The sequence below is a fragment of the Equus quagga genome, unplaced genomic scaffold (assembly GCF_021613505.1).
Source record: "Equus quagga isolate Etosha38 unplaced genomic scaffold, UCLA_HA_Equagga_1.0 203_RagTag, whole genome shotgun sequence".
Lineage (NCBI taxonomy): Eukaryota > Metazoa > Chordata > Mammalia > Perissodactyla > Equidae > Equus > Equus quagga.
In genome coordinates, this window is record NW_025798627.1 from 2667894 (window position 1) to 2681220 (window position 13327).

The window sequence follows — 13327 nt, forward strand, 5'->3', positions numbered from 1 at the left end:
TGCCTATTTTTAGCAAGAATGACAGGATATAAAAAGAAATCTTGGTTCAAGTTTATGATATAAAAGCAGTTAAATATTAGAGTTGATCTTAACTGTCTTATATCCCAAGCACTTCAGTAAGGATAAAGTCTTGCATTATAGATTGTTACAGAAATTTCCTTTTTTGGTAGGCCACATTATGAGTATGACTCCTGAACAGCTTCAGGCTTGGCGGTGGGAGAGAGAAATTGATGAGAGAAATCGCCCACTTTCTGATGAAGAATTAGATGCTATGTTCCCAGAAGGGTATAAGGTAATAACAGTCAATATGAATGTGGTAGTGTTTGGGGTGTGAATTTTATTTTAAATATTCTTTGAAAAATTAATTGGTCAAGTTTACGTTTGCCTTGCCCAAGTTTACTGCTACCATTCCATTCTTTTAGCTGTTTCCAAGTATATTTCAGTTCCAAAAAGTAATAGAGATGAAAAGAAAGGAATGACTTGAAGCTTTTATTACTTTGAGAAGGTGAGAAATCTCAAGGACTTCTAGGACCATATTTTGAGAACTGCTGCCTTAGGGGTATGGAGTAGCTTGCTGCTTCAGTTTATCAGCACTCCCAGGGTTAAGCTCACATTAGATCTAAGTTATTTTACTTGGTACCTCACAAAGTTTTGTGTATTTAAGTTCATGGATTGCCAATGAGCACAAAAGAATATTCTCTCTTTACCATAGAAGCTTGAAGAGTTTTCTTTTGAACTATAAAATTTTCTAGATAACTGGGACTCAGGGACCATTTGCTGGTCTAAAGGTAGTCTGTGGTCATATAGCTGGTGTCCTAACCAGGCCTAGAACCTGAGTCATCTGATGGCCTTTACAGAGCCTTTTCTGCCAATTCCTATTATTTTTTAATAGTTTGTATTTTTCCCCCATTAGGTTTGTATTAGAGTATTTATTTCAAGTATGCTTGAATGTCTGTTTATAACTTCTTGTAGCGTCCACACGATGCTGTGGGTATAGACACTCTGCAACCTACCATAATTACTCGTCGCTTAATGATAGGGATTCATTCTCAGAAATGCATCATTAGGCAGTTTCTTCATCGTGCACATCATTGAGTATACTTACACAAACCTAGATGGTATAGCATACTACACATCTAGTACTCCTCTTCGGGGGCTACTGTTGTATATGTGTTCCGTCAGTGACGGAAATGTTGTTATGCAGTGCATGACTGTTGACTGCCTGAGTGTGTCTCAATTGCAGTCATTGATTTCCTTAATATAAATAGGAAGGAAATATCCTCCTTAGTGAATCTTTAATGATTTTTTTGCTTTAATCAAATGATGTCTATTTTACAGGGCTTTTGTAAATATTTTGGTTTTAGTTTTTATGCACTTAACTCATTTCTATAGAGTGACTTCAATATTAAGATTTACTTCTATAGTTCAGAAATTTACGTGAATGATTTTTCATTTTGTTATTAAAATATAACCTCTTATGTGCATTTTGTGAGCTTATTTCCATTAATATGTGTTGGCTCCCCAACGTGTTTATGTAAATTGATAGTTGAAAATGATCAGAATTTTATTAGCCTGCTTCATGTATCTCCTCATTTCTCTGCACTCATAATATACTTCAAATTTTAATTAGCAGTTGAGGACTATGAGTATTTGTCATACATATTTTAGTCTTACAATTAACATAGAAAAATAGGCTTGATGTTAATTCTTGTCTCCAAGCAAAAAGCTTCCTAGCTAGTAAACTAAAATATTTTAAGTGCAAATATTATTCATTATGTTATTCCTTACCTTATAAAGTCAAGAAAATCCTAAACTGTCTTTTAATTGTATTAGGTACTTCCCCCTCCAGCTGGTTATGTTCCTATTCGAACTCCAGCTCGAAAGCTGACAGCAACTCCAACACCTTTGGGTGGTATGACTGGTTTCCACATGCAAACTGAAGATAGAACTATGAAAAGTGTTAATGACCAGCCATCTGGAAATCTTCCATTTTTGAAGCCTGATGATATTCAGTACTTTGATAAACTTTTGGTAAGTGATAATAGAAATAAAATATTTTTTATTTAGGAGTTACAAATCGTAATGTCTCAAGCTATCTTTAAATTTTTTTCTTTTTACTATTAGGTTGATGTTGATGAATCAACACTTAGTCCAGAAGAGCAAAAAGAGAGAAAAATAATGAAGTTGCTTTTAAAAATTAAGAATGGAACACCTCCAATGAGAAAGGTAAATACCAGTTAATTAAATCATCATGTTCTTTGTAATTCTGTTTAGAAATTTATAATTAACCTCTTCACCTTTACCAAGGGCATAGAATGAGGGAAAGAAAGATGTGCAGTATGAAGGATTTGGCTTTTTAATCAAAGAATATTATGCTCATAAGGATGTTTAAAAATGAAAACATGCTGAAGGCTCTAAGACAATTAGTGGAATCATGCGAGGAAGTATATTAGCATCATACGTGGCTTGAAGATGGGCGATTCTGTAGGGGAAGTTAAGAGGGTGTTTTATGTCACGTCCCTGTGACTCCTGTTCTACTAAATTACTCTTTTGGAATTAACTGAAAATATTGAACTTCTGTCATAGGAGTTCACACTTCAGAGTAATTTTGATGGGAGCAAACTCGTGCTACTACTGTCTGTGAAGTTTACACTAAAATATTGAGTAACAGAAAATCATGGAGTAATTTGTGCATTCAAAATGCTCAATTATAAAGAAACACACCTTTTACTCTTTTTTTTTCCCCCCAGGCTGCATTGCGTCAGATTACTGATAAAGCTCGTGAATTTGGAGCTGGTCCTTTGTTTAATCAGATTCTTCCTCTACTGATGTCTCCTACACTTGAGGATCAAGAGCGTCATTTACTTGTGAAAGTTATTGATAGAATATTATACAAACTTGATGACTTAGTTCGACCGTATGTGCACAAGGTTGGTTTGTTGTTGTCCTCAAGTAGAGTTTCTCATGGTTTGGTATGTTTTAATATAAAAGGAATTCATGGGTTTTTTTTTTAATAGCTTATTTTGTGTATTTGTGAAATTTAAAAATTCTAAAAAAATAATAGCCGATGCTATACATTCAAAATAAAAAGGGAAGTTTCACCCCCTTGTGCAAAACACTCAGAGTTAACCCATGTTAAATTTACAAGTTCTCCCAGACCTTTTTCTTTGCACAAGCATGCATCACACATAGACAAACAGAAGTGTACATAGATGTGACTTTTTGCTGTCTTTACCATAATGGGTTTGTATTATTCATATTTTTCCTTTGCTTTTATTGATACTAGATTAGGATGAGAAAATGTTTCTATAGCATACCATTTAGTCCATTTAGTGTTAAGAACCATTTTTTTGCTTGTGGTAATTACGACTTACAGTTGTAACATGCGGATAGATGTGTAAGTTATCTTTTTTAAAATACTGAATATTTGTTAGTTTATGTGGTTAACAGTTCTCCCAAATTTTCATCTTTATGTGGAGTTTAAAATTGCATAATTAAAATTCTTAATTTGTCTCTTAACAAAGTCCTGTAGTTATAAATTTCCTAGTAAAATGGTTTTGTATACTTGTGTTTTTAAATTACATAAATGATATGCTATGATAAGAATATTCCCTATATGTATTTAATTCTGTTACATGAGTATGGCGTCAGTAATTGTGTGAAAACATAGCTCCTTCTCTTTTTCAGATCCTTGTCGTCATTGAACCGTTGTTGATTGATGAAGATTACTATGCTAGAGTGGAAGGCCGAGAGATTATTTCTAATTTGGCAAAGGTATTTATGTTAATTGTATTTCTAGAGAAGAAAATTTTATATCTGTTGATGGGATTATTTGGTTATAGAAGGAAGTGGTTGAGGGTTAATGTTATCAGCTCATGACCGTGTCCTTTTTCGTTGGCCTTTCAGGCTGCTGGTCTGGCTACTATGATCTCCACCATGAGACCTGATATAGATAACATGGACGAATATGTCCGTAACACAACAGCTAGAGCTTTTGCTGTTGTAGCCTCTGCCCTGGGCATTCCTTCATTATTGCCTTTCTTAAAAGCTGTGTGCAAAAGCAAGAAGTCCTGGCAAGCAAGACACACTGGTATTAAGATTGTACAGCAGATAGCTATTCTTATGGGCTGTGCCATCTTGCCACATCTCAGAAGTTTAGTTGAAATCATTGAACACGGTAAGTTCTAATATAACTTTGTCTATCTTTCGTAAGATAGGTGTTTTGAAATTTTGGCTGCTGATTTAGAGAAATGGAAAGGCTTTAACTACATAAACACCGTATAGTTTACGATGGGATTTGTAACATCTGCTAATAGGCTGTGGTTCATATGGGCTTTTGTTGAATTTTGTCTAATGTGCACAGATTCTGCAATTTGACTAAATGGTTAGATATATTGCTAGAATTTGAATGATGTTGTGGCAGTTAGGTAACGTTGCTTAGTTAAAAAACCTGTGTTTGGTTTTATAGGTCTTGTGGATGAGCAGCAGAAAGTTCGGACCATTAGTGCTTTGGCCATTGCTGCCTTGGCTGAAGCAGCAACTCCTTATGGTATCGAATCTTTTGATTCTGTGTTAAAACCTCTATGGAAGGGTATCCGCCAACACAGAGGAAAGGTAGATCGACCAATTAGATTTTATTTTTCTTTTGATGTCTACTCACTGATGTTGAGGTGCCCTAAATGTAATATACTAAGGATATGCATATTTTATTTTGAAATAGGGTTTGGCTGCTTTCTTAAAGGCTATTGGGTATCTTATTCCTCTCATGGATGCAGAATATGCTAACTACTATACTAGAGAAGTGATGTTAATCCTTATTCGAGAATTCCAGTCTCCTGATGAAGAAATGAAGAAAATTGTGCTGAAGGTAATTGTTTCAAATTGTTGTTGCTCCAGATTTGTTCATCTAAATTGGGTGTGTTTCATGGTTCAAAGAGAATTTTAAAGCATTTTTTAAAAAACGAAACTATTGTATATTAAATCTGGACTGTGTTTACTAATATAATTTCTTAATCTTTTAGGTGGTAAAGCAGTGTTGTGGAACAGATGGTGTAGAAGCAAACTACATTAAAACAGAGATCCTTCCTCCTTTTTTTAAACATTTCTGGCAACATAGAATGGCTTTGGATAGAAGAAACTACCGACAGGTGAGCTTTTATTGTAAAAAGTATTTTCAGAAGTTCTTTCAGCTGATTCTCTAGTCTATTTGAATGCATGTTACACATAATTTTTTGCCCTGATTACCTCACAGTTTGTATGTGCTTGATTGTAAAATGGAGATGGATTTTAGTCAGCAAATTAACTTCCATTTTGACTTTGCATTCTACGATAAACACCCAGTTATGAGTTGAGTCTTTGTCTAGTAAATGAAACACTTGGTCTGGCTATGTGAAACAGATGTACAGTCTTATCTTGATTTTAATCACCTTGATTTAGACTCACAGTAAAATCTTTTTCAGAGCCGGCCTGGTGGTGTAGTGGTTAAGTTCCTGTGCTCTGCTTTGGCAGTCCAGGGTTTGCAGGTTTGGATCCCAGGCACAGACCTACACACTGCTCAAGCCATGCTGTGGAGGCATCCCACATACAAAATAGAGGAAGACTGGCACAGATGTTAGCTCAGTGACAGTCTTCCTCAGGCAAAGGATGTTAGCTCAGGGCCAATCTTCTTCACCAAAAAAAAAAAAAAACAAAAACAACAAACTTTTTAGTCACTTTTTTCTTAAGGTTTTTAAAATTGGAGTTAATCCTTCTCATCTTACTTACTAGCTGGATAGTACTTTTGAATATTCAGTTTTTGTAATATCTCTTTATTTTCTTGAGAGAGCAATAAATACTTTTTCCTCCTCTCTTTAGTTAGTTGATACTACTGTGGAGTTGGCAAACAAAGTAGGTGCAGCAGAAATTATATCCAGGATTGTGGATGATTTGAAAGATGAAGCCGAACAGTACAGAAAGATGGTGATGGAGACAATTGAGAAAATTATGGGCAACTTGGGAGCAGCAGATATTGATCATAAACTTGAAGAACAACTGATTGATGGTATTCTTTATGCTTTTCAAGAACAGACTACAGAGGTAATGATACTAATTCTTATGGCAAGTTACCACTGACTTTCATGTCTGTAAAAAAGCATATTACTTTTTTAAGCAAATATTGTCACTAAAAAGCAATTTAATTTGAAAGAATTTTTTAAATGCTCATGTTCTTACTCACTTGGCTTTGAGGAAATATTCTCCTACCTCAAATTTTTAGATACGGTTTTGTTTAAAAAACTAAACATATTTCAGCTTTAGTCACAAACTGAATTCTAGTTTCCACTGAATGTAGTTTCTTAATTTAACTTAGTTTTTCTTTTTTAGGACTCAGTAATGTTGAACGGCTTTGGCACAGTGGTCAATGCTCTTGGCAAACGAGTCAAACCTTACTTGCCTCAGATCTGTGGTACAGTTTTGTGGCGATTAAATAACAAATCAGCCAAAGTTAGGCAGCAGGCAGCTGACTTGATCTCTCGAACTGCTGTTGTCATGAAGACTTGTCAAGAGGTAAACTTTTGTATCAGATTCTTATTTCTTTGCCAGATGGTTTAATGTGAATAGTAACATTTTAACATTACTTGTTTTATTACAGGAAAAATTGATGGGGCACTTGGGTGTTGTTTTGTATGAGTATTTGGGTGAAGAGTACCCTGAAGTGTTGGGCAGCATTCTTGGAGCACTGAAGGCCATTGTAAACGTAATAGGTATGGAGTTTGCTGGTCATGTAAGAATTTGTTTTGTCTTTTAACTTTCTTTGGTTTTTGAAGGTAAAATACAGAATCATAATTTAGGAGTTGAGTAGTGATTTCTGATGCTTTGTTTTAAGCACTTGAAAATTTTAGTTAAGTCAGGGGATGTCACAAAAGTCTCCCTTATATTCCACTTATATTTTACTTTAAGAGAAAAGAGGGCAAATTTAGGACCTGCAAGAGAGGTGGGAATAGTCACAACTGAAAAATCTTTGAAGTCATAGAATAGAGGACCCTAACAAAAGTTAGCGTCTCACCTGAAACATATTCTGTGTAGATAGGGGGAAGACCGCTCATAAGTTTCAGGACAAAAGAGTAGATATTTACTCAACCTTGAACTAGTAAATGATTATGGCAGGTTTTTGTGCTTGATAATCAAGTTCCAGGAACATAACCAGGGAGAAAAAAGTAAATTGCTCAAGATTATCTTATCTTTATTTCTATTCAGTTCCTTAAAACTGTCCATTCAGTTTTCTAACTCAAAGTAAAACATGTATATTTCAAATGCTTTTAGGTATGGAGAGCTAAGATTTTATTCTTAAAGGGCTTTATGATGAAGTGAACAAATAGTCTCTTGTGTTTAATCCTTTATTCTGATTGAGCGTGACTGTTGCAAAAGTAACTTCTGCGGAGTTTAGAGAGGGCACAACAACCTAGCAGGTTACGTAGCTGGCTGTGATAGCCAGTGTTTTTCTCATTTTAGCAAGGGGTTTTTATGCAGTATAGGAGATCTTTGAACCTTTGCATTTATGTATAATCCCCAGTTCAGCCCTGTCCTCTACACTTGAAGATAGCTACTTGCTGGAAATCAGTTACGTGGCCACTTGTGGGGCTCTGGTTTGCAGGGAGTTATAAACCATATTGTTGGTCCAGGGAAACATGGGAAAAAGAATGGAGAGAGAATCAGAGCAAGCAGTTCTAGTTAGAGCAAGAGCCCCTGCCAGCTGCCTCCTTTTTTCTCTCTTCATAGGTGTAAATACCATCCAAGTATGCCCTGCATTGCAGGGAGACTGGAGATCTGTTTGTTTTGCAGTTAAAGGGTAAGGGGGCCCTTTCTGGAAAATTTTGCTTTAATTTACATGTCTACCTCTGGCATATATTGTTGTGTATGGCCGGAACATAAGCTGTCCCCATATTTTAAATATCAGTGTACAAATACATTTCAGAACCAAATAAAACTTTTTTTGTTGTTGAGTATCCATCATTCTTTAAATCACTTCGCTAATTTTTTTCATTTCTGTGCATAATCAGAAGTTGTTAATAAAACGTTAAAAGCAATTCTGAGTCTGGTCAGAATCTGGGGCTTTTTTTTTTCCATAGGCAGCTGTAAGTTTATATTTATGCCTAGTCATGTATATTACATTACTAAATAAAAGGTAAAATGAACAAAGTTTGCAGTTTAAATGTTGATAGTGTGTTGACTTCTATTAAATAGGTATGCATAAGATGACGCCCCCAATTAAGGATCTGCTGCCTAGACTCACTCCCATCTTAAAGAACAGGCATGAAAAAGTACAAGAGAATTGTATTGATCTTGTTGGACGTATTGCTGACAGGTAAGCAGATTACCTAACATTTTTATAAGCAGTTTTGGTTTTCACATTGCAAATTTGCTTAATGTTGCTAACCTAATTATATATGGTCAGGCTATCCAGTATTAGTATTTTCCGTGAAATTTCTATTTGGGTGGTAATGGGGGAGGTGGCAATATAATTTTAAGACTAAATCATCCTTTCTGAAGAGGTAATAGTATTTTTACTTAATGCTCAAAATGAGTTGGATCATGTTTTGAGAACTGAATTTGCAAATTTACCTTTTAAAACTTCTGTCACAAAAAAATTAACTTTTTTTCTTTAAATTAGGGGAGCTGAATATGTCTCTGCAAGAGAATGGATGAGGATTTGCTTTGAGCTTTTAGAGCTCTTAAAGGCTCACAAAAAAGCTATTCGTAGAGCCACAGTCAACACTTTTGGTTATATTGCAAAGGCCATCGGGTGAGTATTTACTTCCATATGTGTATTTTTTTACTTTATAATCAGCCCTTTCTGGTGTTGAAAAATGGTTCTATTTCTGTAGAAATCTCTTTTAAGGCATGGTGTGAATAATGCAGCTGAGAAAGCACTTCGTTTAACCACTGACCTTCAGCTTTTGAAATTCTCTTTTTAATTTTCAATTGAATTAAAATAGATGGGAAGTTGTAAAATTTTATTTAATCACACCAGATAGTAACAGAGAGAGAAGCTACAGTTTTCAGAATAATTTCAAAGTTTTGTTGGTCCTTTTTTGAAAATTTCTTAAAACATTAAGGCGAGTTCTTAAAACAGCATAATTTAAGCCTCATGCTAATGCCTTAAGTGTTTTTAAAATATTTTTCTAAAATTAATCAACAGACAACTGAATTATAGCTATTTTATTAGATAATCTGTGGTTATTTGCTTCCACTCCATCAGAACCACACTAGAAGAAACAGTCGTTGTAGAAAATGAGGTATTACACATGTACGTGTGGCTTAATAACAAAGGAAATGTTTTTAAGCAATAAAACATAAAAGTCAGATTAATTAGTTCCCTCCTCCCCTTTTTGGTAGCAGTGATCTTTATTTTAGTGGTGATGTAGTCAAGAAATTGGCCACAGTTAACTGTTGTGCTAACTTTTTTAGGTCCTGTGTCCCTCTCAGTTTGTGATAAAATAAATGCTTAAAGAAGGAGCATAGATACAGTAAAGGTGTATGGAAGGAAAGATAAGAAGAGGAAAATAGATTTGTGTGTTGTAGCCTGGAGACCACAGTTTGGGTGCTACTGTAAGGTTGCCTGGCTCTAGTGGCAATGTGTTGACCACTCAAAGAGTTACTCGGTCTAAACATTCAATTTCTTTATATTTCAGGAAGTTTGCTAAAGACTGAAAATTACATTTGAAAATGAATCCATTTGAATTTTTTTCTTTAAAATGGGTGTTTTAATTTAAAGTTCTTAAGTAGAGACAATAATGGCTGGTGACTTGAAAGTATTGTATTTTATTGTAAAGTTACTAAGTTCCCAGTGATTGCTTACCATAAAGTTTCATTCCTTTGCATTTTTTCTTTTTCTTCCAAAGAAATTTTGACTTGTAATCTGTTTGCTGACGCATTTGTTTTTTTCAGCCCTCACGATGTATTGGCTACACTTCTAAACAACCTCAAAGTTCAGGAAAGGCAGAACAGAGTTTGTACCACTGTAGCAATAGCTATTGTCGCCGAAACATGTTCACCCTTCACAGTACTACCTGCCTTAATGAATGAATACAGAGTTCCTGAACTGAATGTCCAAAATGGAGTGTTGAAATCACTTTCCTTTTTGTTTGAATATATTGGTGAAATGGGAAAGGACTACATTTATGCTGTAACACCCTTACTTGAAGATGCTTTAATGGATAGGTAAGTGACTTGCACTAAATGTAAGAAAGTAGTTACAGTTCTTCCTTTCTTTTAGAACTTACTGAAATAATTACTGTATGACCAATTTCTTGTGATGCAGGTAAAGAAGGGGAATACTGCCTGGCTTTTTATAAAACTGTAAATATGACTATTGTTATCTTCATATGTATGATATAGTAGTTCCCTAAATTTTCTCTTCCAAGTGCCCCCTCTTTTAGGCTAAATTCATTTCAAAAAACAGTAATCGATCGGCTTTTGTTTTAAAAATTAAAGTCAAATATAACTAGAGGAAATGATGAGCATGAACTTCTTGCTGTAGCAAAGAGTCCTGATCTTTCTACATTTTTGTCATTCAGGTGAAGCAAAAATATCTGTTAGGCTTTTGAACTATTGAACTTAGCCTGCCAGAGCCACACGATGCCATTGCAGGCCCTGTTTTTCAGATGGTGGCAGCCGATACAGTACTGCTTGAGTTATTTGACAGTCAGCTTCCTGATGTCTTTAACCATCTAGACTGACATATAGCAGTAAACACAAAAGTAACTGAAGAATGTGTAAGAGAAAGTTCGAGTCCGAGTAGTAAGGGAAAGGACTGTTTCGTTGGCTCTTTATTTTTCAGGAAAGCTATCAGGAAGATGTCTTTATCAAACATATCAGGAAGATTTCAGGAAAGATACTCAAGTTAGACCCCATTCAGTTACTTTTATCTACAGATTAAAATTACTCATTAATGACCTTTCAAAAGGGAGACTTAACAGGACTCAGCAAGTTATCACAAGGTATATGTGCAAGATACGGAAACAGAGTAAGAATTGTGCTTTGTAAAAGCCTATCACCTGGGGCCCAGTACAGTACGAGTAAATCATACTCATACTCGCTCCGTATTCCTCACTGAGATGTGCCTCAGCATCATAGTGCAGTCATTGATGTATGTGACCTGCAGTTGAAGCTTAGGTTCTGTGCACCAGTAAGCTGAGGGAGTAACTCTGTCAAAAATTACCAAATGAAAAGAAACAGTACTTTATTTGGGAAATTTACTAATGAAGAATATACTGCTTCACTATGATGCCCAATAGATTAAACATTATTATGGTAAATAAGGAATGAAGATACCAGTAAGTTCAAGTATTTTTTTTTTTTCTTACACCTTTAAGGTACTCTTACTACCTTTGAGGGCAAAGAGCATAAAATCATTTTTATACCCATCACAAACCCATTATCTTATATTCATACTCATTTGAGTAATTGTGAAATGAATAACTCAGTGATTTGTAAGAAACATAAATTCAGTTAACATGGGAGATGTTAGAGTTCTTATCTCTGTAGGTTTGAAAAAATTATTGATGGTTCTTCTCTTTTTCCCCAAATTGAGTTCTTCAATGAAACAAAATTTACAAGGGAAGGGATTTAATTTTAATTTAGTTATCTGTTGTATACTAGTGTCAAATTACTTTCAAAGATTTAAAATTTGTAGAGTTTAAAATGAAATATTGTTAATTATTGATATGTAAGAGTCATGTATCCCCTTTTTAGTAGCATACTAAAAGTACTGCATAGGGCTCTCTTGCTCATATTCCTTTCAAAGGTTAATTAGAAAATACAGCTTATTTTTGAGCCAAGGTGAGGTTTGAGTCATCAAAGCAAAAATTCTCAAGTAGAATCCTAGTCATTCTAAAGGCATTTTATATCAGATACATGAGGTGTGAGGATGACTCTGCATCTGTTCCATGCATTGAATTTCTAACTTAGTTTCTAATGAACAGGCAAATATTTCCTATTAAACTAAGACTGTATCTTAACGAAGCATCCACCCTCCGTTACAGGGACCTTGTACACAGACAGACGGCTAGTGCGGTGGTGCAACACATGTCACTTGGGGTTTATGGATTTGGTTGTGAAGATTCGCTGAATCACTTGTTGAACTACGTATGGCCCAATGTGTTTGAGACATCTCCCCATGTAATACAGGCAGTTATGGGAGCTCTGGAGGGCCTGAGAGTTGCTATTGGACCATGTAGAATGTTGCAGTACTGTTTACAGGTAGGTTAAAGATTCTCAAAAGATTACTCAATGAAAAAAGTAATTTGGATAAATTAAATCCCTATTCCTAATCATAGTAGCTGTATTGTGCCATATGGGAAAACAGTTGTAGGGAGAGGGGGCTTAGATTTTGTCTTTGCCTACTGCAGTTTTAAGCAATTGTCAGGGTTGTTTTCTCTTAAAGGGAAATGTTTGGAATCAGATCTTTATGGTTTGTTTGTTAGTTGTGTTAAGGTTATGTATGTTTTTGAAACTGAAATAATATAACCTCTTAATTATTTTAGGGTTTGTTTCACCCAGCCCGGAAAGTCAGAGATGTGTACTGGAAAATTTACAACTCCATCTACATTGGTTCACAGGATGCTCTCATAGCACATTACCCAAGAATCTACAATGATGATAAGAACACCTATATTCGTTACGAACTTGACTATATCTTATAATTTTATTGTTTATTTTGTGTTCAATGCACAGCTGTTTCACACCTTAAACTTGCTTCAATTTGGTGATGTAAACTTTTAAACATTGCGGATCAGTGTAGTACTGGTCATAGAGGAAGAGCTAGAAATTCAGTAGCATGATTTTTAAATAACCTGTCTTTGTTTTTGATGTTAAACAGTAAATGCCAGTAGTGACCAAGAACACAGTGATTACACACACTATTCTGGAGGGATTTCATTTTTAATTCATCTTTATGAATATTTAGAATTCATTCCTTGTGTTTAAAGGGAATGTTTAATTGAGAAATAAACATTTGTGTACAAAATGCTAACTTGTGTGTGTTTTTTGAACATGACTTGTAAAATGCGGAACTTTGATAAAGTATTGGTTTGTGTAGAATAAGTGGCTTAATTTCATTTTCTGTCACTTGGCTTATAGAAAGTAGTTAGAATACAGATTATATAGAGTGATGGCATCTTTGTCAAAATTCCATTGTTCTGTTGATAATGACAATGAGAAGAGTAGCTGTGGGAGTGTTCACCTCAGACTAGCACAACCATTCCATCACCCTAGGAAATATAGCACCTGTGCTGAACTGTCTTGAATATTATTTTGCACTTACATAGCGCCTTTCATCTCTTGATTTCTC

At 34.9% G+C, this 13327-nt stretch overlaps 1 protein-coding gene across 2 annotated transcripts in view; it reads left to right on the forward strand.

Moving 5' to 3' along the window:
• LOC124233467 (splicing factor 3B subunit 1) overlaps window positions 1-13009 on the forward strand; it is a 54242-nt gene extending 41233 nt beyond the window's left edge. For both annotated transcript variants that reach the window (XM_046650571.1, XM_046650572.1), the window contains 17 exons: window positions 171-292; window positions 1834-2031; window positions 2125-2226; window positions 2751-2930; window positions 3688-3774; window positions 3907-4177; window positions 4469-4614; window positions 4721-4867; window positions 5022-5147; window positions 5854-6075; window positions 6361-6543; window positions 6629-6740; window positions 8221-8341; window positions 8648-8779; window positions 9925-10197; window positions 12021-12237; window positions 12522-13009. In XM_046650571.1, the coding sequence (XP_046506527.1) occupies window positions 171-292; window positions 1834-2031; window positions 2125-2226; window positions 2751-2930; window positions 3688-3774; window positions 3907-4177; window positions 4469-4614; window positions 4721-4867; window positions 5022-5147; window positions 5854-6075; window positions 6361-6543; window positions 6629-6740; window positions 8221-8341; window positions 8648-8779; window positions 9925-10197; window positions 12021-12237; window positions 12522-12680 (2798 nt within the window). In that variant the 3' untranslated portion in view covers window positions 12681-13009. The remainder of the gene's footprint in view (window positions 1-170; window positions 293-1833; window positions 2032-2124; window positions 2227-2750; window positions 2931-3687; window positions 3775-3906; window positions 4178-4468; window positions 4615-4720; window positions 4868-5021; window positions 5148-5853; window positions 6076-6360; window positions 6544-6628; window positions 6741-8220; window positions 8342-8647; window positions 8780-9924; window positions 10198-12020; window positions 12238-12521) is intronic.
• The last annotated feature ends 318 nt before the right edge of the window (window positions 13010-13327 follow it).